Below are 22,661 nucleotides of genomic sequence, written 5' to 3' on the forward strand. Positions count from 1 at the left end.
CAAAGAAAACTACTGCAGCGCTCGTTTGAAAGCTACGCTCAAACACGTCCTCGCCGTGAAATATCCGTGAGTATCTTGAGATTGACTGTTTTTTTATCGACAGCAAAGGAAATGCATCATGTTCAGTCTGAATTAATAAAATGTGTGGTTTCAAATAATGTCGTTTTCATTCTTCTGGAAATGTTAATCACAAGCTCCAACACAAACATTTTCAACATTTTGATCTTTTAGCGCTCTAGGTAGCCTACTTAAATGAAACTTGATGACACAATGGGAAAACGAAATTTACCTTTACAATTTAAGCTTGAGCAAAATGTGTTTTTTAAAATACAGAGGCAGCCAGGTGAATGTTGTGTCCCATCCCGTCAGAAACGTCCCTGACACCTGTCCTTCTCCTGGCTTCATGTTCATGGTCATTGAACATTGTTCAAACTGCAGTCGACTCCTGTTTAGGCTGTGTATCCAGGTGCGTGTTGGAGATTGTATGTATTCATGCATTTATGTAGTAGCTCATATGCAGTATGTATCCTATATATTCAACAGTATATCTAAGTACTGGCTGTTTAAAGTAAGCCATCTCTCTATGCTATCTGGCTGTCTTCATGTACCCTGTGTATTATTAGTTGTATATCAACTTTGCAACTCGATTTTTTACAATGGGCTTTTGCAGCAACTGTACTTATTTTATGACTGGGAATGATCACCTGTGTTTGTTAGCAGCTTGTTGTTTGAAAGTGAAAGTAAGTTACTTTGGCCATTGGCCTAAAATGTCCTTGTCCTCACGTCCATTGACCTATAGCAGTGATATATGACCTATAACTTTTGAGAGCACCCATTACATTTAGGACAGTGTTGCTAAAAGCAACAGGGTTCATTCATGTCTTTGAGGTGTTTTATTTCTAGTGGGATGGGAGTCCCAGCCATGCAAATAGGTGAACAGTGACACCTAGGGTCTACAAACGTCGTTACAAGCGATATCCACACAATTGTGCTCTCAGCATCACAGGCCCTGCTCCCAACATGGTATTTTTATTTATTTATTTTCGTTACGTTTTTTTGTCGCGAGAATAAGCCACATTGCACGTAAATTACCCAAACCACCCAAGACTCCTTAGCTGTGGGGCATCATTTCGAAACATTTCATGCTGCAGACTCTTCAAGCATATGCAGAACAAATGCCTGAAGCTAATTCCATCAGCAAATAAGCACATTATTGCTCCAAATGTCTGCATTCATGATGGCAGACACCCACAGAGCACATCATATTATTGACCATGCATAACCAATAGATATTTCATGGGGAGAAACAGTGTGAATAATTAAATTCATAACCTGTTTAAATTCAATTTTCAAATGGGTCTCTTATCTCTTATTTTCCAGGGGGGTGTCTTATCTCTTATTGTCTGAAACAGAAAAGAGAGAAAACCTTCAACTTAATAAAAAAAGTTTTAATTAATAATATCAAAAAGGCAATACAAAACTCATTCAAACACAGTAAAAGCCTGCATAAAATTAGGCAAGAAATGAAAATAGTAAAAAGCAATAACTGAATTCAGTTTTTATAAATAACATCAAACACTAATGGAAATGTCCTGAAAAGCAAAGCCAATGTTTCAGATTGATGCACATTGATGCCATGCACTTCAAAGGTGATGGTTTACAGATACAGACACAGTTTGCCAACCATTTTAGTTCACAACCATGGTACCTTGAGACAGAGAAGCCTATTTATGAAATGAAGTATTACTCCAACATACATAATAAATATTGACATTGCATTTAGGCAAGTGTGGCAGCATGATGAAAATCTGGCTCATTTCACAATTTAGCATTGTAGTGTTATGCTATTATTTATGCTATTTAATAAGATGGGTCTTGTCACAACAGCAGCTTTAATGCAATTAAAGACAAGCTTGATTTAAATGGAAAATATATATTTTTTTGCACTGTATATAATGCCATACAGTGTAATAGTGGTGCTTGTTTAACCCAATGGGAAAATAAGAACATGTGTAAATTTGAAAAAGTATGCTGCATTTGCTAAACTGCGTTGCAGTGGAGAAACCCTTGTAGCAAAAGCAATTACATAATAGCAACTTTTGGCGAAGGCTTTGAATGATGTGATTCTGGAATTTATTAGTGGCACAAAGTAATGGGAAATAAATGTAGCCAGCCAAGAAAGATGTGAGAGCACCATCCAACAGGGGGAGATAGAGAGCAAGGAAACATGCCTTGCTGGATGAGTTGGGAGAGGGTGAGGCCTAGGTAGAAATCTCTCCGAGATACTCATTGGCAAGTACATTCGATTCCATCACTGGATTATGACAACACAGCTCCTCATTACTGAACGAAGCAGATGACTGAAGAAAAGCAATGATTTAAAAAGAGAAGGTGAGTGCTAAACGACTGGCGGTGTTGCTTTAAATATGATAGAAATACACTCACACATGGATCTGTTTTTATTTATACAGTTAGAGGTACTCTCGGGTTCCCAAAATGAGGAAACCCTGACAAAAATGAGATCTTCCTGAGATTGGAAAGATTTGCTGTATTATTTTTTTCCCCTTTCTTTTTTTTTCATCTTTAGTGTACAAAGCACCTCGCCCCAAGATTGGTCTGTCTTGCAACATCAGCATCTGTGCGTGTTACTCAATAGTTGGGTCCTTTGCTGTAAGAACCTCTCCGCATGATGGCACCATAGCACATGGAAGGGTGGCAAACCCCCGGCTGGCCGGGAGCTCCGGAGTAGCCCCTCTTGCCCTCCTCCCCATTCAGGCCAGGAGGCCCGGGATTACCTGGCTGCCCTGGTTTGCTGACCCCTGCGGGTCCCATTGGACCTATTAAAAAGAAAGGGAGAAATGCCAGTGACTTGTATAAACTTTAATACGGGCCTGGCTGGGGTGAGCCCAGCGACCCCCTAAAGCTGAATCTGCAAAATGCAAAACATGGAACAGAGGTACTCAATATGACTCAATATTTGAGACTCTACCAGGGGGTTACTAAAAACACTGAATGCAGTTCAAATCCAGTCCATTAGCTAACAGATACTCAAAAACAGAATTGGGAGTAAATCACGTGTTAGCTAGAGGCCTGTGAGCATATTCAGATTGAACCCAGTGTTCTTGTGGCTAGGTTGCTGCCTTTAAATGAAAACCTTTAGTGTGGTATGAATGTAGAGTAAAATAGTGTGAAGAGAGAGCAGGAACAGCCCTATACTATACCTGGAAGTCCTGGTATGCCTGGCTGTCCAACGTCTGATCTACCTGGATTCCCCTTTTCACCCCTTTCACCGAGCTCCCCTGGAAACCCCCAAAACAAAATGACTTTGTCAGATACCATTGTTGTAAAATTGTCTTCCTTCAATGGCATTTGCAGCCTGACTTTTATTGCGCAGTTTTTTTTCGAAAGGTCGGGAACACTATTTGTTCTCAAGGACCTAAACAGAGAGAGCCCATGAAGGCCCTCGGCATAAACAACAGATTGTCATGTCATTGGTGTTGTTTATGTGAAGTCTAAACAGCCAAGGTAATCATTTTACGGGAACAATAATTCTGAATGGATCTGGAATCTTGCAGCATATGCCAATCCACACTATTAAACCATGGTTACAATGACAGGAGCTACGGTTTTTCTTTCCTTTTTTGAGCTTGGACTGGATTGCGGATTCCCTAAGAAGTGCTATAAAATGTGCTCACAGACGGAGACAGCCCTGTGTGTCATCGTTCATCACCTTTCAAGCCAGGAACGCCAGGCCGTCCAGGCAAACCACGGTGGCCCTGCATGCCGTTGGCTCCGGGCATCCCAGGGAAACCCCGTCCGCCCTGGGGTCCGACAGGGCCGGCTGGGCCTGGGCTCCCAGCCTGGGTGTAGCAGTGGTCACAGCTCCTTTGCTGGTTGCTCCCCATATAGGACGAAATCTCGGCTAGAATGAAACGCAGGGGCAGGATTCAGTTGTTTCTTTTTTTTTTGTCTGTCAGCCTGAAAGGCCTTTGCTGCGAGGGCTACCTCTCTGAAGCAAGTTCACACACACACAACAAGGCCAAATCAAAGATTTCAAAAACTTGATTGTGATTCATCAAAAACAGCTTCAAATGATCTCTTACTATGCTGTCTAGCTTAACCCATTATGTAATATTTCTCAATGTTCTCAGTACATTTAGGTGGCTATAAGGGCAGTATACGCTCTCAGGATAGAAACTCACTCTGACAGCCCCAGTCAGAGCGTTATGAGGGGCAAAGAAACGGCCTAAAAATCATCCAGTCAGGACATGGTCTTCCTGTCAATCATGGCAGTGCCATGGCAACATGCAAAGAGAGGTATTTTTGAAGAGAACACTAAAGAGTAGGGTTTTTTTTCAAAATGGCTAACTTTGACCAGTATCTGACCATACTGGATGTTACTGAACTTACTTCTATTAATTTACTTTACTGGTCAAATTAGCATGTTTTTAAGTAGTGTCCAAAAAGTACTTGGAAGTCAAGTGAATATCTAATTATGAATACCTTCAAAGTGCAACATCTAAACATTGTATTAAATCTCACATGCCGGCATTAAAACAAATAGAATGTGCAGATGTCTACTTACTTCGGAGGATTTCTCTACATATTTGTTGAATATATTGTTCAGACATCTCTCTTCCCTGCAACATGAAAAAACATGAATACACATGAATGTTTATCTGAAACTGCCAAGGTTTGCCTCTAGAATGTGCATGATAGGCCGGTAAAGAGTAAACACACACAGGTCTTCCTTCTGGTCCGGGTGATCCTGGTAAACCAGAGTCTCCGTTCTGTCCCATCTGCCCAGACGGACCCCTCAGGCCCGGCTGACCCGGTAGTCCCTGGTGGCCCATTTGTCCTCTCAGACCAGGTTCTCCTCTTGTCCCTTTCTGACATGCACACAAGCACAGCATCAGGACCGGACCCCATCACTGGCCTTGAAGGGCTGGGGCACTTATATGTGTGTTCACTATGTTCTTTTGTGGCAAGCATTTTTAACATCACATTAACCTTTACCTTATTTTACCAATTGTTATCACATACACAGTTTTAAATTAATATGTAGTACGTATGAGTGCAAGCAGCTAGCTAAACAGTGCATGTATGGAAGATCTTATGCTGGGACTTTACAGTGAACTGTGAGCTAACCAGATCTGGGACATTAGCAGAGTGAGTGACAGGCTAACCTCTCCTTTTTGTCCTGATAGGCCAACACCACCCTATAAATGAATAAGAGAGCACTCGTTAACAAACAAAAAATCCAATATTACAAAGATAATTAAGGCTACTTTGAGTTTCCTACAAAACTAAAACTAAAGATACCTCAAATAACTTACTTGGATTCCAGGAACACCTTGATCTCCCTTTTCACCTAGCAAACCCTGTGTTGTGTTACAAAGGAATAAAGAGATGAGATGCATCATTTGGAAGATCAATATACAACAAAGAACAAACTAGTCACCAAAAACTAAAATAAAGCCTAATCAGAATCTTCAAAGAGATGTCACAATTGCAATGCAGGGTGTACGTTTTACCCTCACAGCTCAGCAATCTTAACCACAGAAAATGAAGCTATGTGGCATTTGGTGGAAATCATTCAGCCACTGTATTTAGGTGGTCTGATTGTTTGATTCATACCATGTAGCCAAGAAATATTTTTTTGTGATATTGTCATTTTATTTCACAATCCACTTCTCCCTCTGGAAATCCAGTTTGTGGCCACCCATTTTCCATGAGGAATGAGCGAAGGATTACAGCGACCACTTGAAGGGTTGCAGTAAACCTTGACTCTGATTATGCTTGGACTAAGGCTCTGCACAAAGAATGAGCTGTTCACGTTTTCCAAAGCAGATCACAGTGTGCTCGGATGTGTGGCTTTCAAAATGTACAATATTTTCAATAATCTTAAACCTGACTCCATCCAGTTGGTCATATTGGATTTAACACGGCAAAGCACGAGGTCAAATGTTTGCAAAGTCTAGCATTCCACTGGTCTGTGTAAAGAGAAAACAGAGCGCTGTATCAAGTGAAAGTTAGTATCAGAATCACGAATGTGATTTACGCGTTCACTGCATCTGGCAGGCATTCAGATACAAACATATTATGTGGGTTGGAAGAGGAGAAGGTAAAGGGAGACTGGCATGTTTAATGACGTTCGAGTAAAGGGATGTTAGCCATCCCTGTGATGTCTTTTGGCTCCTGCAGCTGTCCGTGCACAGACCTAATGTTTTGGCTGTTTTAGCCAAATGAAAAATTACTTGTTTGGGTGGAATGCTGCAACCCCAAACTTTAAAGTTGTACGTTCGAATAGATCACAGGAGTCAGTCCGTGGAATGGTAGAATTGCTTGGAGTTTGGAAAGCAACTGGACTAAATCTAGCACCTGGACGAACAGATATAAACAAAAAGAAAGATGAAATACCTCTTGGCCTCGTTCCCCTGAATCACCTCGTTGTCCCTGACAAAGGAGACCAGAGAAAGAGAGAGAGAGAGAGAGAGAGAGAGAGAGAGAGAGACAAGTCAATACAATTTCAGGCCAATGGCAGGGGTTGTTCCTATATCTAAACTCATAGGATAAGGTGCTGAAAGAATATCAAGGTCATCAGTTCCATTACCAGGAAGCATACATAGTAATAAAATGTATACCTGTGCTATAGTTGTTTTGGATACAAGCATTATGCTACATGGATAAAGATGTAATCACCTTCACTGCAACAGAGTGAATGCACATGACCCAATCCACATGAGATGGGCATCTTCTTCTTAATAGTTTATCGTCTTTTACCAATGTTTTACCAATGCTCCCTACCTAGAACTGTTCTAATCTGATAAATGAACTAGGTTGCTTAGATCTACAGAAATTACATGGTGGGGACAGAGTGCATGACAAAGCAAAGGAAAGTGAAAACTGAGAACCAGTGTCCCTTCTGATCTGGGTGGGACGTGCAAATGTGATAGATGGTTCAATATATGGTTGAACCCCCCAAAAAATGGATACAAAAGGTGTTCTGGTGGATTTTGGTACTAGTTGACTAAACAACATACAAAAGATCTAGTTAATTCTGACATTGGGAAAGGGGTCATTTTCAAGATGGCGTGCAGGAACTTAAAATGGCTATATCTCAATTACTATTCACCTTAGAAAGGTGATTTTGAGGTCAAGTAATAGGCTTTAGCGACCAAAGAGTCAGTTGAAATAAGTAAAATTACAGCCACTAAATAATGTAACTAATAAAATAATCTTAGTAAACCAGATTTGCCAGTCCATGGTCCAATTTTAAACATATAGTTAAACATTACCCATCATCTCCTGTCTCTTCTGGGAGAAGTAGTAGTACATGGTAGTCATATCTCAACAAAAGCAGCACAGCAGTTACAGCGAATGACTTTCAAGAGATTGTCTGGAGCATAGTTCATTCTTGAGCTAACTGGGGCGAACTGATTATCCTGCCGGTTTCACCCCCAGTTCGTGGCCTCTATACCCTCTCCTTTTCCCATCCAGATCATGGTCTGATAGTCTGCTCTGCGACAGTGAAGTTTAGTAGCAGATTCAGTTGGGGGCAGATGTTCTGACGAAGCACAGACAGAACTAAACAGGTAGGCTAGACATGATTGCTCATTTGTTTCAGCAACGTGTGCAAAGGTGTGCAAATAACAAAAAGTAATTGATGTTCGAAACTGGCATAATCAGTAGAACTTTAATTATATTGTGAATGTTTGCGTACATGTCCACTGCCTCTCTTAAGATGGTGCACAGATCAGAATACTGCTCAACATCTGCCACTTCCACACTGGGTATATGCCAACTAAGTTAGGCTCCATCGCCTGCATGTTTTCTTTTTGCTTTTTTAAACATTCTAACAGTCTTCCAATTTACTTTCACGTTATTACATTTCACTTCCGCTAGTTCCGCTTCAAGTTCACTACTTCCTTCAATATGCTATTAATCAAAACTGCCAGCCCACCCTGTGCCACTACGCAGTGTGCGTATTTGCCGTACAGGTACTCTGGTACTCGTACCTCTGGTACTCGTACCACTGGTACTCTGTTTCTGGAGTGAGCTAGTTCATGCTTATCAGCCTTTTGGAAAACATTTTTGGATTCAAAGAGGGCACAAGGGAAAAGACTGAGCTCGTAACTCATAGCCTCTTGCCAGCTTGCCAGTTTTGGAGACTACCAGGAATCTTTGAAATAGAAGTGCAGAATCAATGGTTTGATCATGAGCAATTCTGACAGCTGACGTTTCTCCAGGGGTTTTGGCTTTTATCCTTTCTACTGAAGGATAATGTAAATGTAGCATGATTTTGCATCCAATATTTGTGCGTGTTCCCACTTTCCTGAGCCACAACACCATTGACAATGTTCCTTAATGAAGGGTCTGGTGAGAAAGGTGAGCATCTGACCAGTTTTGAATTGGTCTTCTCCAAATCAGCCAATATATAATAATTAAGACCTTTGTCAGGTTTTTAATGGCACACACGACACACTGGAACACACACGTGCATATATGGAGGCAACACAAGACACACACACAGGTAGGCCTGAGGTCGCGGTGAATTTATTTTCTGCTTTTTTCCCATCCTGGACCGTCCTTCCTCAAGGACCGCCCAGGAGCAGTGGGCAGCTTGTAGCGCCCGGGGACCAAGTGAAGTGAACTGTCCATCTTTGGTCAGGGATAGACATGTGTTCTGTTATTTTGCATGTTTTTTCTGTTGGGGGCAGATGTTCTGACGAAGCACAGACAGAACTAAACAGGTAGGCTAGACATAGTTGCTCATTTGTTTCAGCAACGTGTGCAAAGGTGTGCAAATAACAAAAAGTAGCAAATAACAAAAAGTAATTGAGGAAACCCCTTGTGAACACGGGGAGAACATGCAAACTCCACACAGAAAGGCCCGGGAGATGAGGACCTGCCCCCCAGAGCGAACAGCGCCCCATGCGGGAATCGAACTCATGACCTTCTTGCTGTGAGGCGGAAGTGCAAGCAGTGCAAGCAACTGAGCCACCGTGCCACATTAATATTGGAAGTAACTCAGCATTCTGGGAAATCCAACTGGACTTAATATAATAATGAATTGGTTCTATTGGATTCCTAAAACATAGGGTTAAACACAAAAAACACCTTTCTAGGTTGAATAGTACTTCAGGTATAGCCAATAACAGCTCCCTGCTGCCATCCTGGATGCCATCTTGAAAATTACCCCTTTCCGGAAGTGAGATTTTACTCGATTTTTAGTATATTGTTTAGCATACCTAGAGGTATTAAAATCAATTGGAAAAACCTTTTGTATCAATTATTTTAGGGTTAGGTGATTATATTTAGTAAACTGACCCGTCTAATACATCTTTTGGATGTAAATGGACTGGATTTATAAAGTGCTTTTCCACTCAAAGCGCTTTACAGATGAGGCTTGTATCTAAGTTGCCAACCGGCACATATGGAGCGGTTGGGGGGTTCAGTGTCTTGCTCAAGGACACTTTGGCACTTGGTGAGAAGGAGTCGGGATCGAACTAGCAACCTTCCAATTGCTAAATGACTCCTCCTGAACCACAATCGCCCCCAAAAGGACTTTTATTCATTCTCCTCGTACAGTGAGCCAAACCTGTCTCAAATTAGGCCTCGCACGGTGGAGCGCAAGGAAAGGAGAAATTAGACTGCATAATCTCAATCAAGCCAACTTTGTGATACTGTTTTTAAATAATGTATGAACCGATAATATTATGATCACATATTACTGGCCCCTGAAGGGAAAAAACAAAACAAGAATTAGTCAGTGCTGGATGTTCTCTGTGTTACTGTGCTGCCATGTAGACCTAGGATAGGACTGTAGGCTAGAGATCTGACAAAATTACACCGTGGTCGTTGTCCTTGGAAGACACAGTTGAACTAACACAAAGCAAATACAGGAAAATCCATCAGATTACACAACTCAACTGCAACAATCATGCATGAAAAACAAACATCTAACTTTCAATTCACAACTCCCATTTTCATAGAACCCCTCAGGGCATGAGGACAGATTTCCTGCCAACTATTCCCACTCACTAGAGATGCCATCCACTGAAGTTACACAATCCAGCATAGAGGTTGTTTATCCAAATGAACTAAGGTGAAAATGATGCAGTAAATGATAGTAAGTGAATTATTTATATACCGGCTATGTAGTAAAGAGGCACATGAACAACATTACACCCAATTTCCACTATAAATCAGAGGTTGTTAGGGGAAGGAGAGGGGTGCGTTGCATGTGCCAGGCCATCAAGTCATGTGGACCAACTGCCAATAGGGTGTTAAAGTCAGTCTGATGTTTTTACAGTATCAACACTGATATGATGTTGGCACTGCTTGGCTTGCTTAAGATGACCAAACATGCCGCCTTGGTTGGTGCCTTCTTTAAAATCTGTGACCTGGCAACCAGAGGGCAAACATGGGCAGTCCAGCTTTCACAGACAGGCAACTGCGTACAAACTGTAAGATTTGCTGCGGTGAGCATAACTCAGCGTAGCCAGATGGAAGAATATCTTCATTGGATAGTAATTTGGGCCATTTACAAGCCGGAGTATCAGGTTTGTTTTACAGCTCTGTTTTCTGCAACAGCTGTAGTCTCACGTTAAAGCCCTGCTGTCCACTTATTCTTCCAGCACCTCGCTGCACAGCTTTCACTGAGTCAGACTGGCTAAATTCCTCTGTAGCAAAGCTAGACAACAGCAACCGTTACGTGATGGACACAACACTTTTGTGTTTTTCTTATAAACAGCCTCGATGACAGTGAGATAGGGTTGGTTGGGGTACGTTTTATTTATGTGGCGATATGACATAATAATAAAAAGTCAAGTTGTTTGAGCTCACCTTACCCCTAGCAGTCAAACGGACATCAATTAGTAATTTTATTGCCTTCAGTTAATGTGTGTATTATAGGCTACTGGTGAATTGTTTATTCCATTTCGTGAATGGCTTGCTTGTTTGCCACTATATAAATTATAGATTTTTGTTGGAGGTACTTTGGAAAAACAGTGACCATAAATTTAATGTTGGCACCAATTAGTTTTTGAAAATGTTGTCAGTGATTTTCCTCACTCATTAAGAAAACAAAAACAAAACTTTTTTCCCCCTATAGGCACAATAACGTCAACCTCTGAATACAGGAAATACGTAAAGTATGGGGAACAAAACCATGACCTTGATGTTGTTTGCACCTTGCTTTACCAGTAGAGCGTATTTGAACAGCATGTAAGAATACTTCCTTTGTAAGTGTTTATGAGGGTGCCGTGCCTGAATACCTTTGGTCCCTTCAGCCCAGGCATCCCAGGGTGTCCTGGTTGGCCTGCTGTTCCAGGGTTTCCTGGTTTACCCTTGACACAGTCCAGACCATTCAGAAAACCATCACAACCATCCACACAAAAACAGGGGTCAGTTAGCCATTGCTATGTATGCTATTATATATATAATATATATATCATATTTACAAAGGGTGTTTAGCCTGCGTTTTCTGGTCGACGTCTAAAGCCTTAAACACTTATTAAACACAGCTCGTACACGCTCTGCCAAACAGCCATGGTGAGTGCAATTTACGAATGACGATCATCGCCTGTTTTGCTGTCCACGTCTAATCGCATGATAATCAAGTGTTCAAAATGAATCAACTGCTGCATGTCCTCATTCTACTGGGTGAGTAAGACATGTACGTTACAACCTTTCAACAAGCGCATGTTGGTTTAAAGCCTAGTGTGAAGTCGCTGACTTTTCTGAAAAGAAATGGAGTGAAAATTTCACCTATGAAATTTTATAAATGTAAAATTTGTAAATGTTATTCATTTTATAATTTCATAATATTACTTTTTTATTTTTTTTTATTTCATGAATTCTATAAGGTTCAGAATGATATATTCTTTTGAAATCTTATATTGCATTATGAAAATGTTATCGTAAACTCGTTTAGTGGATTGCTTCTATCAGTGAATGTTCTGAATCCCCATCGGCGACAATGTGGTTCTATCTCCTCTTGAGCAAACCCGAGTATTCATATTATATCCATTTTGCCAACTGCATTAGCCACCTGTTAAACCCCCACGGATGTCTAAACTTTTTCATTGTCATGTAATCACAGGTGACTAGCATTTAAACACCTCTTGGGTAATCACTCTTCACAGTTTGGTGATTCATTTTGAACACCTGATCACAAGTTAGACTTGTCTAAGAGAAAAACACCCTTCGTAAATGTGCCCTCTGTAGCAGAGGTACAACCAAAAACGAACCAGAGGCTTGTAAGTATAAATATAATTGTGATCATACTAAGTATTCTAGTAAGATTGAAGCTGAGGTTACCTCCTGCCCAGGAAATCCTGATAGACCTGTCTCTCCAGCCTCCCCTTTGCCTCCCTACATTCAAGCAAAAGAATGAAAGATTAATAACAGGAAATGACCTAACAATATAAAGTTATTAATAGGAAAACTGTCAGTGATAACACACATGTTGGCGCATCACTTTGTGCCCCTTTTCTTTTACATCAAGTCCCGATAGGCATGACTCACTGGTAGTTCTCAAGACATGCAATACAGTACAAACATTTAATGTATAACATTTAAAGCTGCGTTTACATCCTAAAGTAGGGGAGATCTGGAGCTCATTTACTGAGCTCTTCTTTTTTTCCCTTTTCAATGAATAGGGTCCTTAAATCACAGCTCGACTCAAAGCCAAAGAGAAGTAAAAAATCTCACGAAACATGTCTGTGTTCTACTGATTCACTTCTACACCATTAACCAATGCACACTGGCACTCGTTAGGATTTGCTAATGAAAATCAATGGGGGGAGACAGACAGTCGAGACCAAAGCAGACTGCTTTTGATTTCCCCCAAAATTCCACTGACGAATGCAATACTTGGGCTTGGGCGTCCAATTCCTTTGACTTTGCTGGGCTTGAAGCCGCTAAAAACAATATATATTTGACTGGAGTGCAAATCCATAATCACAGCACATGCTGACTAATGAGTAGAATACAAGCAGAGCACTGTACAGGGTTGTTGTAAAAACCTAAAAAAAAAAAGTTAAAACTCCTTACTAAACATTTTACATTTTTAAAGACAGAAAACTTGCTTTGTAACCTTAGGTCCAAGTTGTCCAGCTTCACCAGGCATCCCAGATAATCCCATTTCCCCCTTAAACACAATGAAATGCTCTGATATATTGTTGTAACATACATTAAAGAAATCAACCGTTCTTTGACAAATTACTCAAAGTATACAGACAGAAACTAAAGCACCAGTGTTAATGGGCACTAGATGGATATCAGAAAAGCAATACTAATGGTAATGTATACATGATGTCCTAACTGATTAACATTTAGCTGTCTAATGTAATTAGATTAGAATGGCACAATGCCTTGATTTATTACGAAACCATATAGCAAGACACAAACTCATATATTCTTCATGGTCCTGATTCCACAAAAGAGGGTCTGTAACTCACAGAACTTCCTGGAGAACCTTTGTTTCCTTTTTGTCCTGATAGTCCAGCTTCACCCTAAAGAGAAAATAATACCATGACACAAGACATAGTAGACTACCTGCATAAACCTGCAAAAATATCTTCAAATGAAATGCCAAGGCCAACGTTCACTTCATGTCTTTAGATGCACAGATATCAAAACACAAATTAAATCACCTATGTTCATATAAACGTAAACTGTCAAAATAGCCCAAATAATTGTAAATTGTGAAAAAATAAGTTCCGTCTTCGTGTCTTCTAAAACGTAACCTATTTTTCACAGATATGATGTGACTGTGCAATAAACAGAAACAATACTTGCATGTTTGACAATATTTCGAAATTGGACTTTATTACAGCCTTGTCATGGGCCAATTTTACCCCTCAGGTGTTCAGTGTATATTTTCAACATAATAATAAAGTCAGCTCACCTTCTCCCCCCTCAGCCCTTCACGGCCAGGTAAGCCAGGCATGCCCTAGAAACATTCAGATCAAATCTGTGCAATCACATACATTTTCTGGTGATGTGATACAGAGGTTGTAGTTTGTGTGTGTGCATTATACAATCTCTTCAACAGTACCCCCCTTCCCGCATAAAGGTGATCTCTTTGACTTCAGTGTATACCATAAGAGGTCCTCTGTTGGATAGTTATAATAGTTACTGTAATAATAGCCTATTATATATATTATGTAAGAGGACCTTAAAAACATCTTATTATACAGACTGAACAGTAGTAGCATTGTCATCTACTTTCCTCTCAACTCTAACTTAATCGAATGAAAAAGAAACACACAGCATACTTATTGACAACACATTTATACATGTCTAAAACATCTCACATAGTATTTTGGTGTTTTATGATGAACACTGACATTGTAATAACACATGCCTATCCTTCATCGCTGCTTGTTAGCGGGGATCCTTATTTGAGGGAACCACTATGTTGCAAACCTCCCTGGCCTTTTGAGCTTTCCTGTCTCCTGGTTTGTTTAGCCATGTCGTGTGCAAAGGCCTCATCAGACAGGAGAAGACAAAGGGGCTGGGAGAAAAAGAGAGGGAGAGGCAAGCTCTCTGTTCTCTAATGAAGCTAACATGCTTAGGTCTGGGATAGCTGGTTTTGTTTTTCTCTGGAAGTCTGGATTAATCACATATGAAACGTCTCCCTCCAGAGCACCGCGAGACTTTATCAGCCAGGAAGTTTAATAGCTTTAGCAGCATGCCATTAAAGACAAACAGCGAATGTCGCCTTAATATATAGACCAGTGCTACCAGGGATATCAGTGGGTCAACAGGCTTACAGAGTGTCAGAGGACATGGCTGTTTGGGATCCAGGAAAGGGAAGTTGGAACTATCGAGGAGAAAAAAAAAACGTTTGAATAAGTTGTGCATCATGCATGCTTATAACTTAATTCAGACAAGCTGTTTTGAAAGATGCATTGTGTACCCCTTTTGGGTAGGCAAAGTGATAGCCACTGTGAAACAGCAATAGAGACTGTGTTAAATTTACGACGGAAAGATACAGCTCGTCCTTTGAAAGTTAAGGTTAACTGCAGATTATTGTACATTTGCCAGGGTTAGTCATTTCATCGTATTTAAGTAGTCCCACGACAATGTATGTTTCCTCTTTTTGATAAGATGAATGAGCGTGTGCATTATCTGTTGAAAGCATTTCCTTCACTTCAAAGCCTTCCAAAAATACGTATTCCCTTCGGAAATTTGTGGGACTTAAAACAATGCAATTATTTGCAAGCAATGATGCAGTAGTGCACATACGCATTCAAACGCTCTATAAGTGAGAAATAAACTGTAAATGATGCATGCTTATACATGGATCGCAACAACTCATCGCACTAACTATGATATTTATTTCTACAGCTATTTTTTTGGTGTCATTACTCTTGTAAAGTGGAAAATTGTTGTCTTGTTCATTTACTTTCATATTGTAATTTAGCCATGATAACTCAGCAACTGTCACTTTTGATTTGAAATAGCATCTTTCCTCGTAATATAACAAGAACACGTCTATATGGGGAGTATGCAGTATGTCATTTTCCCTAGTGTTTACAGCACTGGTGATTACTGGCAATTGTTATGACATCTTGATAGCATCTGATTTAGGATGTTTTTATCCATGATGTGAGCTGTCATAACACTTACCAGTAATGGTAACATAGCACTTTCTGTCATTACAGCTAGTGACAGCATACGGCATCTGCTATGACATATTCAAGACATGATTATATCAACCCAGACAGTTAGTTCAGCTAAAGTCTTACTGTTATTCTACCATCATCTGTTTCAAGAGCCACTGCCTAACCTTGTTGCACCTATAGTGTGGACGAGATGGACAACTGTAATCACAGTGATAAGCTTTATCTCTCAGCTTTGTTGGTCCAACACACTGTTTTACAGCACCATACTCATAACTTGATGTGCTCCCATCTGGTAAGTGGCGTCTGCGGTGCCTCATTTAGCACGGACAGCTGAGTTGGATTTGTGGCGACTGCTGATGCCATGACATTCCCCACCTGTTTACACAAAGCCGTAATCTCGCAGGGGCAGTTCATGCGAGTTTGCAGTCTTGGTGGATAAATACAGTGAATGAGGGCCTGTGTGTGTGTGTGTGTGTCAGAGAGAGGAGATATTTGCACCATAAAATTGAATGGTGGGAAAAGTGGGAATCAAAGGCTTGGGAGTATGTGCATTTATTGTGTTTTTGGAACCAATAGTACTGCAAGAGTATGGTTTGTGGCTATGTGTAGCTAAGTATAGACCAGCAAAAAAACGGCTACTGCTTACAAAACTTACAACACGATGCGCAAAATACAATGCAGTTAATTCTATGCAATTCTATGCGGTAGGGGGAGATTTGAAAGGTGCAATAACATTTTGTTGGAAAATGAATGTCCACCTTGCTGTGGGAATACAGTGATGACTTTTTCAGGTAGCCATGATTTACTGTTACACCGCTCCTCATTTAAGTCTTAATTTATATATCTGAGACACGGCGTGTGGAAAGTCTGCTTGGGCGGCCACTTCCAAGCCCGGGCCGTATCCATTTCACACGGTTACATCACCTGTTCCTCTGCTCTCTTGCCAAAAAACATTTACATCATCGCGATAGCCTCAGCGCTGGCACTGCCCTTGTTTTAAAGCGTGATGCCAATCTTCAAATACCAACCACAAACTTCATTGTTTCCTCTTTGTAGTAGCAATCGTTTGACAGGCTCTTGGAGCAGGGAACCCCTGGACCACAGCCGCTCTCAAGGTTTTTTGCCAGGCTGTCTGTTTTTGCCACTTAGCTACTTAGTCTGGGACTGGGGTCTCCTTAGTTCTCCTGGCAACAGGCCCTCTTCAAGGTTTATTTCCTTGATCAGAGAACAGTTGCACTACAGACCCTCAAAGGATTCTCCCTGTTTGAGCCTCCTATGCCTCTCAGTACATGCAGCCACCTCCACAACCATAACCACTCTGATGACTCTTTCAAAGAAAACACACATCTCATCCCCCCCAGACAGAAGGATTAAATGCTCGTATAAATGAGCAAACTGACGGCGCTGAAATTTCTCTCAGGAGAAAACGATTTCTTTTTTCAGAGTGTCTCCGTGTCTTTGAGCCCTGTTTCTGGGAATAGGAAACACACACGGGTATCTCTTATGGATAAGTGAACAGTGATACAGTTTTTCTGGTGCCTTGCTTGGGAGGTATAATTTCATTTCAAGTCACTTTAATGTAAATAGTTATTATTTATGGGTAAATAGGAATATGGGCTAAGATAGTTATTATTTAAAACATCCCTCAGGACTTTCTATGGAGCTCAATGGTAAATCATTTTATTTGTCAAGTAAATAAACACTTAACAATTTTAACATATCCAAGAAAGCTACCTTGAAATAGCCCATCAGTAAGTTTTCCATGACAAGCGGAGGCAGATGTTTGGTTGGGATTTCCTCTTTTGGGATTCATAAAGGAAGATGGAAACATGTTGCAAAATAATTGCCATGAACATTTGGAAGACATTCAGTATTCCCCTCTTCATTTTTTTCTGAATGAGAGAATTAAAAGTGATGGAGATAAACTTGATTACAAGCCAGTAAAAAAATATGTACGCAAACACACAGGGAGCTCAGAGCTAGACATGTATCTCCAAGGAGAACACCACAAAAAGCTTAATAACATCTGCCAACAGACAACAACAACAAATACTACATTTTTGAGTAACCACAACCTCAACTGTAGTCATCATGACCTAGAATGAAGCCAGCACCAAACCATAATGCACTTTCGCCTGAAGCATTTGTAACCAATAACCATATATCAAACCTCTGTCCTAACCACAACCCCAAAGCCGTTTAAACCCCAAAGTACTATTAGACGATGACACAGAACAAGTTGCCCTTGACACTGCAAGAGCTAACCTCAAAATGCCCTGGGTCTACATCCTGTACCTTCACCATAACTCAATCTGAAACCTTTGAAAGGGGAATCTGAAACTCATTCAGACCTGCAAATGTAAATCCAATTCAAAACATGTGAAGGATATGCAAATAGTGGTCTTTTATTGATGTTGCAAAACAACACCACAACTCCCGCTGATTTATTTGGTATGCTCTTCGGCACGACACAGACCAGATGAAACACTCGCAAGAGATTTATTCACCTGTGTCCAGTCTCTGATCTCTGAGCATGGCTGATGGTACCTAATGTATGAGTATGTTCTGGTACCAAGGCATTGATAGTTCACATGGTGAGTTTCACTGAATCAGCATCAGAAATACCATCTCCACTCACCAGACTATGGCTAGACTGCCCATACTCTAACTGCTTAGCTTCTAATTGTGCTTGACTGTCTGAGTCCATCAGCAAAACCCTTAATGCAGACAGAGAGAGCTGGTCCAGTACTTTTCTCTCTTATTTTGTTTTTTTTCTGCCGCTTGCTCCAAAATCATGATGTTGAGACATTACGTAACCTGGTCCACTGCCCTCTAATATAACTGCAAGGAGACTGTGGAGTCAAACAATCATATGAGAGGAAATGTTTTGGACAGATTACTGCAGCTAAGCAACATTCAGCTAAGTTGATTAAACTAATGCAGAAGATAAACATTACCTCAGTGGCAAACTTCTCACTATTTGATCATAGTATAGTATAATATAGTATAGTATGGTATAACTATTCTTGCTGCTTTTGAAAAGTAAGTAGGCAAAGCTGCACTTACTGGATGTCCTCCCCTTCCATCTGTACCAGGCATACCAGGTGCACCTGCTTCTCCCTGTGTGAAATAAAGCAATCACATTCAAGACTCACATTTAAGAGACATTTAAATGTGTAGTAATGGAGAGATCTGCTTCAAGTTATGGAAAAGCAAGTACTATGAAGCTGTTATGCAAAATTATTGTTAAGATTTCTTTCAAGACTAGAGCTATAAGGCAAGACATGACCGACAGTACAAGGCAGGATTTCTAAAATTGGCAAGGATTTGGATGGTTTACCCATGAATAACTGGATGAAAGGACCCCAAACACAGATATAAAAGGAATTCTGTGAATCAACCTATAAAGTACAATGTAGTCATAATATAGTTTCATGACTGCCGGGAAGGAATTCTGGCAGGCTATCAATGAGTCAACCGCTAGCTCAACCGCTAGCTTCAGTTCAAGTGCAGTCCAGAGGGCTTAAGTAGTGAGTTTTACACCAAACAGCGCTTTACCTGACTTGTAGTGTTTTGTTATTGTAGTTGAAATCAGACCTAGTTCTTACAAACCTTTGGCCCAGGCCTCCCAGGGAATCCATCTTTACCATTTCTGCCTGGTTTGCCCTGTAAGATAAACAATGGAAACATTAGCCAGGCTAAGGTTTAAGGGCTGAAGGAGTAGCAGCTTCAAAAGTGTATATAACTAATGATTGTGTGGTTAGGGTGGCTGTAGCCATGTAGCCTAAACATTTTTAAGCTCTTAAGATGATGTTAGCGCAAGCTAAGTCTGTAAACCCAGAGACAAGTAAGGGTGGACACAGGATACAGACTTGGACACAGGATAGGGTAGCTTACTGTTTGTTGTGTTTTTCTGTGTAAGTGCCAGCTATAATATAATGGCAGAGTTATTGAACTAGTAGGAACTCTAGAGCTTGCATACATACTGGATCTCCAGGAAGTCCTGCAGGCCCAAGTTCTCCTTTGCTTCCTTTTTCACCCTAAAGATAGGTTTAAAGGTTTAAAGCATGAAGAATACCAGTGATCACATCCAAGATTCCAAAAAAAAAAATTATTTTAAATTCAGTCTGTGCTGGTTGCATGACAATATATTGTCTGTTTATAAGAGCTATAAGATCATACCAACTGGCCATCTTTGCCAGGTAGTCCATGAAGACCTGAGACACCAACAGCACCCTGAAACAGTTACAGAAGAGGAAAACACAAAAGTTGTCATGAGTGTAACTGGAAACAAACCATCTAAAATAGTTACAAACTTAAATGGGAGAATTAAAGCAAGTACATCTTGACATGCTATATTCAAGAGGCTATACCTTAAAATTGTAACCAACACTCAGTGTTATCTGCTACCATGGGGGTCACTTAGCTTAGTTTAGCTCAGCTTTGCTTAGCTTATCTTTACGGGTACACAAAAGGCGGAGCACAGGGTTTACACAAATAGACTGATTTTATGCAAGTGATCATGTGAGCCAATGAGGAGGGATACCACCTTCACTCAGTCATTGGTTTAAATCATTGCTGAAAGCTAGCTCTACAGAAGCAAAAAGATAGAACTGCTTAGCACTTAAGGCTGAAGCTCGATAGCATGACGTAGCGCTTGGACATGTCTTATCGTTGAGATCACATGGAGTTTTAGCAAGTTGTTTAATTGCTTTGTTAGAGGGGCAAGATGTTAGGAGTCAAATGTAGTAGTTTTGATTGGTTAACAGAGCATCAAGCCATTGGCTTTGTATCACCAGACCAGGAAATGAGCACAGTACAGCATCTATTATGTCCATTTGAAGGCTGAAAGGGCAGCCAAACGGAACAAACTCATTAAATCAAACATTTAAACCACCATTAATATTCTGGATATGTTGCACCTTATTGCTTAGGCCAAATTAAAAATAATAAGGCTTTCAAGTGTAGGTCGATTTCCCATAAATGGCCTCAGCCATCTGGAATTTAACATCAGGGAGGGAGATATGCCTTTGAAATAACTAGGCTGTTCTTCATTCCTAATAACTGGTGCTTCTCAGACTTTAACTTTAAGTCTTGAATTTTGATCCCATATATTTATTGTGGTTTTTATTATAAAATCTGGAGAGCTGCAGGTGTGAAATGAAATGATATTGAGGTTGTTTTATATCCAAAGGCATTTCTTTCTTTCATCAATACAGAATCAGTGAATGTTTTAACTATGATCCATCGTTGCGTTGATAAAACATCATTCATCATGTATTTCCACTGGCCGATACCCTTCCTGGATTTCATACACTGTATAATTTAAGGTTTTATGTTTTCAGTACTCTTTTTGCTCTTGGTTTTACTTCCATAAACATAACTTCAATGTTGCATTTTTCACAAGGGATTATCTCTTTATTTTCTCAGGTCTTAATTTGACCACAAGAATGTACCATAATAACGGGTACAACCTGCCAAGGAGTTCTGGCCTCCAGAGAAACATCATTTTTATCACGCTCCTAAAACATCATTTGTTCTCTCTGAGCATGTAGAGGATGTTTCAACTATAGATTAGTTTGAAAAACATCCTGTCTTGTTTCTACAGTGCTTATGTAACTAGGGTGGTACTTAGACTCATGAACATCCCTACTATCTCTTCCTTGTTTACCTTGGCAGCACATGTTGACAGAAACCTTCCTCCAAACCAGGTCACAGCCTCAGAGTAACAGCGTGGTTCTCCTTCTTTAAAACTCAAGCTAGAAACTCTAAAACTGATAGCCATTGTTCCTAGTGTTTATTGATGACTCCTGAGTGAGGCTTACAACATTATAGCCTTAGTTTATCTTAGTAAAATGTATGCTGTCTGTCTCAAACATCACAAAAATACGATGCAAAGAAGACCTTTAAGAGAACCTAAACTGAATGAAACTATGTGTATATGTTTACACAAGACTTTCCATACCTTTTCACCTGATGGGCCAGGTGATCCAGACAATCCAGGAACTCCTCTCTCCCCCTACACAGACAGCAAGAGTAAACTACTAATCTCTGACACTTAAAGGTGCAAAATGTAGTTTATGCTGTCAGAAAAACTATTTTCCACATCAAGCTTGATGACATAATGATGGTATTCTGAGAAAACAATGGAAATGGGCCAGAAATTGTAAACAAATGCAATAAAAGGCTCATAAGAAAAACAAGATGGATGCAATGCACCACAATGTTGTGCAACACTGTCTTTCAATCATGCCTTTAGAATTACATCATGGCTGTAGGCCTCAAAGCACTTTTGTGTTTTTATTACCAAAAACATTTAACAATAAATCCGTGAATGTGCATATGAAATGAAAAAAAAACAACATTGTACCATATTCCCAGGAGTTCCTTTATCACCCTTGTACCCATCAACTCCACGAGGCCCCTGAAAAAATGAAGATTACTGACATCACACCAAGTGAAAATGATCTACAGACACATGTATGTATGTACAAATTACAACCTATATATATTTACATATATAACGGCAAGTTTTTCATCAATCAAATATACAGCATGTTCAATGTGGTAATAATATAGCACTCAAAATCTATTCTGCGACAAATAATGCTGTGGCTTTTTACCTGTAGGCCTGGAGGACCTTGTACACCAGGACTTCCTCTAGAGCCAGGGACCCCCTAAGGTAATGACGAGAGGTTGTAATGAGTCACTTGAGGAGGTTTTTATCACAGGTTAACGTACGATGAGAGTTCATTTGTACATCATACAGGGTGGCTACAATTACTGCTCATTGTAAATCTCGAAACAGAGCCTAGCAGCAATCAATGAAGAGCTGTATCCCCGGGATGATGACCTCTTCGATCAAGCATCTTGTTTTCCCCCAACACTTTTTGGAACAACATGGAAATGAATAGCGATGAGGTAGTATTTTCCGTTGCTTTCAAAATTAATTTATATATCGTACTTTAATTTTCATGAGCTGTGTAGACTTCAGGGCCAAGCGCTGTATAGTTCATAATTTAG

At 40.2% G+C, this 22,661-nt stretch overlaps 1 protein-coding gene across 5 annotated transcripts in view; it reads right to left on the reverse strand.

Moving 5' to 3' along the window:
* Nucleotides 1-1,427: 1,427 nt before the first annotated feature.
* col21a1 (collagen, type XXI, alpha 1) overlaps nucleotides 1,428-22,661 on the reverse strand; it is a 33,876-nt gene continuing 12,642 nt past the window's right edge. For 4 of the 5 annotated variants that reach the window (XM_031578929.1, XM_031578928.1, XM_012840477.3 and 1 more), the window contains 20 exons: nucleotides 22,262-22,315; nucleotides 22,009-22,062; nucleotides 21,604-21,657; nucleotides 19,821-19,874; nucleotides 19,625-19,678; nucleotides 19,251-19,304; nucleotides 18,705-18,758; nucleotides 13,916-13,960; nucleotides 13,467-13,520; nucleotides 13,103-13,156; nucleotides 12,325-12,378; nucleotides 11,280-11,351; nucleotides 6,421-6,456; nucleotides 5,337-5,381; nucleotides 5,187-5,219; nucleotides 4,743-4,889; nucleotides 4,586-4,640; nucleotides 3,731-3,922; nucleotides 3,222-3,299; nucleotides 1,428-2,837 (listed from right to left, as the gene is read on the reverse strand). In XM_031578929.1, the coding sequence (XP_031434789.1) occupies nucleotides 2,650-2,837; nucleotides 3,222-3,299; nucleotides 3,731-3,922; nucleotides 4,586-4,640; nucleotides 4,743-4,889; nucleotides 5,187-5,219; nucleotides 5,337-5,381; nucleotides 6,421-6,456; nucleotides 11,280-11,351; nucleotides 12,325-12,378; nucleotides 13,103-13,156; nucleotides 13,467-13,520; nucleotides 13,916-13,960; nucleotides 18,705-18,758; nucleotides 19,251-19,304; nucleotides 19,625-19,678; nucleotides 19,821-19,874; nucleotides 21,604-21,657; nucleotides 22,009-22,062; nucleotides 22,262-22,315 (1,431 nt within the window). In that variant the 3' untranslated portion in view covers nucleotides 1,428-2,649. Of the gene's footprint in view, nucleotides 2,838-3,221; nucleotides 3,300-3,730; nucleotides 3,923-4,585; nucleotides 4,641-4,742; nucleotides 4,890-5,186; nucleotides 5,220-5,336; nucleotides 5,382-6,420; nucleotides 6,457-11,279; nucleotides 11,352-12,324; nucleotides 12,379-13,102; nucleotides 13,157-13,466; nucleotides 13,521-13,915; nucleotides 13,961-18,704; nucleotides 18,759-19,250; nucleotides 19,305-19,624; nucleotides 19,679-19,820; nucleotides 19,875-21,603; nucleotides 21,658-22,008; nucleotides 22,063-22,261; nucleotides 22,316-22,661 lie in introns of those variants that run through there. The other variant, XR_006152733.1, reaches the window with a different exon arrangement.

Source organism: Clupea harengus, chromosome 13 (assembly GCF_900700415.2).
Source record: "Clupea harengus chromosome 13, Ch_v2.0.2, whole genome shotgun sequence".
Taxonomy (NCBI): domain Eukaryota; kingdom Metazoa; phylum Chordata; class Actinopteri; order Clupeiformes; family Clupeidae; genus Clupea; species Clupea harengus.